The 3,879-nt window shown below is 42.6% G+C and overlaps 1 protein-coding gene across 1 annotated transcript; it reads right to left on the bottom strand.

Moving 5' to 3' along the window:
• Nucleotides 1–1,013: 1,013 nt before the first annotated feature.
• LOC149838990 (glycine-rich RNA-binding protein-like) lies at nt 1,014–1,930 on the bottom strand. The gene is made up of 2 exons (XM_090006918.1): nt 1,685–1,930; nt 1,014–1,582 (listed from the first exon to the last, which is right to left on the bottom strand). The coding sequence occupies exons 1-2, from the start codon at nt 1,799–1,801 to the stop codon at nt 1,196–1,198; spliced, it is 504 nt and encodes a 167-aa protein (XP_089863044.1). The 5' UTR covers nt 1,802–1,930; the 3' UTR covers nt 1,014–1,195.
• Between the last annotated feature and the right edge of the window lie 1,949 nt (nt 1,931–3,879).

Genomic DNA, 3,879 nt, shown 5'->3' with positions numbered 1-3,879 from the left:
ATGCTCTTGCATGAACCATGTCTACCGAAAATCTAACACTGGCAACCTTGGCCAATTTGTCAGTCTCAATTGCAATGAATTTTGAAACCATAAATAGCAGACAAATAGGTTGAACTTTTTCTTTTTTCCTGATTGCATTTTACAAGAGAGCAAACAAAAGACTATTTTCAACAGTTTTTCTTATGAGTTTGCCACTTTCCTGTTTAAGAAACTATGCAAGAAAGTTTTTCTTCATTCTCTATAAATACAGAAAAGAATAAAACATGGTAAGCAAAGCAGAGAAAAAGCAGCACACTTTTAAAATAAATTTTTTTAAAAAACAACAGAAGGAATAAACAAAAAGCATAATATTACGAAAACTAAAAGAGAAAGTCCATGGTCCTTGCATCCTAGAACACAAAAACCATATCTAATTTGCACAAACAGAAGACACAAATTTCTAGAAAAAACTAAAAATTCATCATGTAAAACTAGAAAATTTCCTAAGTTTTTTTAATTAAGAAATTAGGGCGCATTTCCCATGTCTTTCCCGGGCATCTGATTAATCAGATATACAGTAGTATGAAATGAACAGTATTATATGAAATAATCTATTGCGTCGGATTAGGCAAATGAAACTCAATGTACGGTTTATGGCCGACGTTGGCTCGGGCAATCTGCAATATCGCAAGATCTTGATAGCATCAGTTGCCTAGATTTTAGCACTCGCGAAAGCCGACTACTAGCCAGCTATGGTCGACACCACGCCTCTTGGTTGAAGCCGGATGACGCACAACAGGTAGCTGTGAAAGAGACCTTTTTTCTTCCGCTCGTATAAGTCGACTGGGAAAGTTTATGCAATTATTATATTGAGGACCCAAAGACAGAAGACGAAGACGAAGATGCCACTCCATTTCCCTCTATCGTAGCTTTAATCCCTCGCTTTATTTTGCGTCTAATTGAAGTTTTGCAGGGAAAATTGGGGAGGGGAAACAAATTGGGGATTTCACCAATCCATCAATCACACACCAACATTTTAGACGACAAAAACACCATACATGTCCATATCATACTCGGAATCTTAAAAAGTTCACGGATGCAAATAACAAGAAGACCATCAAAGACCAGACAAGCATCACTCTAAAATACCATAACAATCAAAGGAACGGTAGACGGACGGACAGACAACATAACCTAACTAAATAAGTAGCAAACCCTAGTTCCTCCATTGACCATCGGAAGCACCACCACCCCTTGAAAATCCGCCATCAGAGCCACCATAGCGGCTGCCACCCCCACGGTTGTTGTAACCCCCACCATCATTGCGACGGCCGCCTCCACTTCCATAGCCTCCACCGTCATAGCCTCCACCGCCATAGCCTCCACCACCAACCCTCCTGCCGTAGCCGCCACCTCCTCCGCCGTTGCCGCCACCACTGCGAAATCCACCACTGCCACGAGTCTGGGCCTCATTAACGGTTATGTTTCTTCCGTGCAGCTCCTTCCCATTCATCCCCTCGATGGCATCGCGCAACGATTGTTCATCGCGGAAGGTGACGAAACCAAATCCCCTGGATCTACCCGTCTCACGGTCGCTGATGACCTGCAAACCAAAAGAAAAGGGATGACAAAAACCACGGATCAGTCAAAAGAGGGCTGAGGAAGGTCCACGATCGGATCGGTAAATGCAAGGAAGAAACCAAACCTTGGATTCGATGACCTCCCCAAAGGAACTGAAGGCCTCCTCGAGGCTCCTATCATCCGTGACCCAAGCAAGGCCACCTACAAAGCAACGGTATTCGACCACATCCGCAGAATCCATCGAGAGAGGGTCGGGTGATGTCTTACTACAACAGAAAAGCTACCCTAACGTCGGAGGAGGAAAACAAGAAAGGGGGGGGGGGGAGTTAGACCCGCCCTGGAGCTCGAGAAGCCCTAACTCGCCCCAACGACCTTCCTTTATAGAGTCGTCGGTCAGGGTAAAAGGTGCGTGGCCGTGGATTTAACCTTACCATGGTCGGCTTGAACCTCCACTTGGGGTTAGATGACGAGTCAAAGAATCCTCCTCCCCAACCAGTTGAGCTGTTAGTGCACGTCACCTTGTGTTGGGACGTTACGAGTTCAAATCCCAATGGCATGATGTATAACAGGTGGGGTTTGCCTAACCCCATCTTGCCTATAAAAAAAAAGCTGGATGGGGGAGGGGGACTCCAACTACCAGCCAATTAAATCAACACACCTCGCACGGGCTGGGTCTCTCGACATGACACAATCCAGCATCGGAACCCGAATCTATCTTCGAGTGTGTTGCCGGGTTGGATTCGGGTGCACCTAAGGCTGTGTTTGGAAGCCTTGCATTGGGGTGCAAAAATGGTTTCCATGTTTTGCCGAAACATGGAGTTGGAGTTACGATTCAGGGTATTACCAACTCCAACAAGATGTTTGAAAGCTCATCATGGTGGTTTTGACACTTCCACGAATGGGTTTAGCTCCCAAACAGGTGTGATTTTTTGGAGTTAAAGATGGTCAATAATTTAAGTTGTAAGAGTCCAAGCCAAATAATAATTTGGACAACTTTGACCATTTTGTTTGATGTAGTTTAGGGTGTGAATGGGTCAGACCTGATTCAAACCCGGATGGGTGCTAACCCATATCCAACCTTGAGGTCTCGGTACCGGGTTCAGACCCGGATTTGGGATAGGTATAATATTTCACAAAAGTGTCAGCCAAATGGATCGGATAACTGATTTGAGTCTGACATGTTATATTCAAATTTGGATCTTTTAGACAAGATCCAAATGCGCATTCAGGTTGGATTCAGATCTGTTCAATTGGATTACTTTTGGATACAGTATTTTACTTCAGGTTTAGAGTTGATCCATATCAATATCCGATCCAGTTTCATTTTTCACTTGTAAATAGCTTGATTTTCTTCTGTTTTTCCCGGATCCAATATTATCACTTGCATTTCAGATTTGGATATCATCTTACCTCTTCAGATTTTATTCAGATCCGGATTGAAATCTGGATCTACTCTTTGTATATCGGATTCAGATTCAGATCTAGTAGGATGCGGCTCGAATCCAACCCATTTGCACTCCTAGTGTCAGTGGGTCCGTCCTGGTTCAAACTTGGGTGGGTCTAAACCCGGATCTAACTTTGAAGTGCTGGTACCAGGTTCAGACTTGGGTCCGATTGGATCCATTATAAGAGCTAGTGTTGGAACCGCTTGTACCAAACGCATGTTATAGTGAACTTCTGAATCTAACAGTCAAAGAACAACCATATACTATACTGGAACAGGAACATCACACGTACAAAAGTTTCAATATGGGCAAACAACACCACCACACCACCACCCTTTATTTATCTAAACAAACAATAGAAACGTATTTGCCAAACGTTACCAGAGAAACACTATAAACATGAAAGGAAGTAGCACACCAGCATGTAAACTCATAACGTGAGATAGACCTTATCATGACTCAAAGCTCAATATCATCAGCAAATATTTTGATAATGGGTATATTAGAAGACTTGCATAACCACATTGAAACATCAAGCATGTAAGATATATGTATTCAGGCCTAAATATTCACCATAGATTATATCCTAAATTTGATTGGAGAAGCCAACAGAATATGCCATATTTAGATAAATTTAATCCATTTCTAGATGAACCATACATACAAATCAATCATTAGTTCTGTTAAAATCAATCTACTCAAATTTTTTACTGCCTCAACAGTTACAAGATTGCATTTTCAATGAGCATTGCAGAATCTGATGAAGTGTGATAGGATTCACGGCTTGATCTTCAGTTCCTCTCCTTCCACGTCTGTCACCAGGCCAAATATAGCTACCAAAGCTACACAGATCTCCATGTCTTCCCCTTCTAAG

Source organism: Nuphar pumila, chromosome 5 (genome assembly GCF_984573655.1).
Source record: "Nuphar pumila chromosome 5, dmNupPumi1.hap1.1, whole genome shotgun sequence".
NCBI lineage: Eukaryota > Viridiplantae > Streptophyta > Magnoliopsida > Nymphaeales > Nymphaeaceae > Nuphar > Nuphar pumila.
Note: the sequence above shows the minus strand (reverse complement) of the source record. Positions and strands in the feature narration are given on the sequence as shown.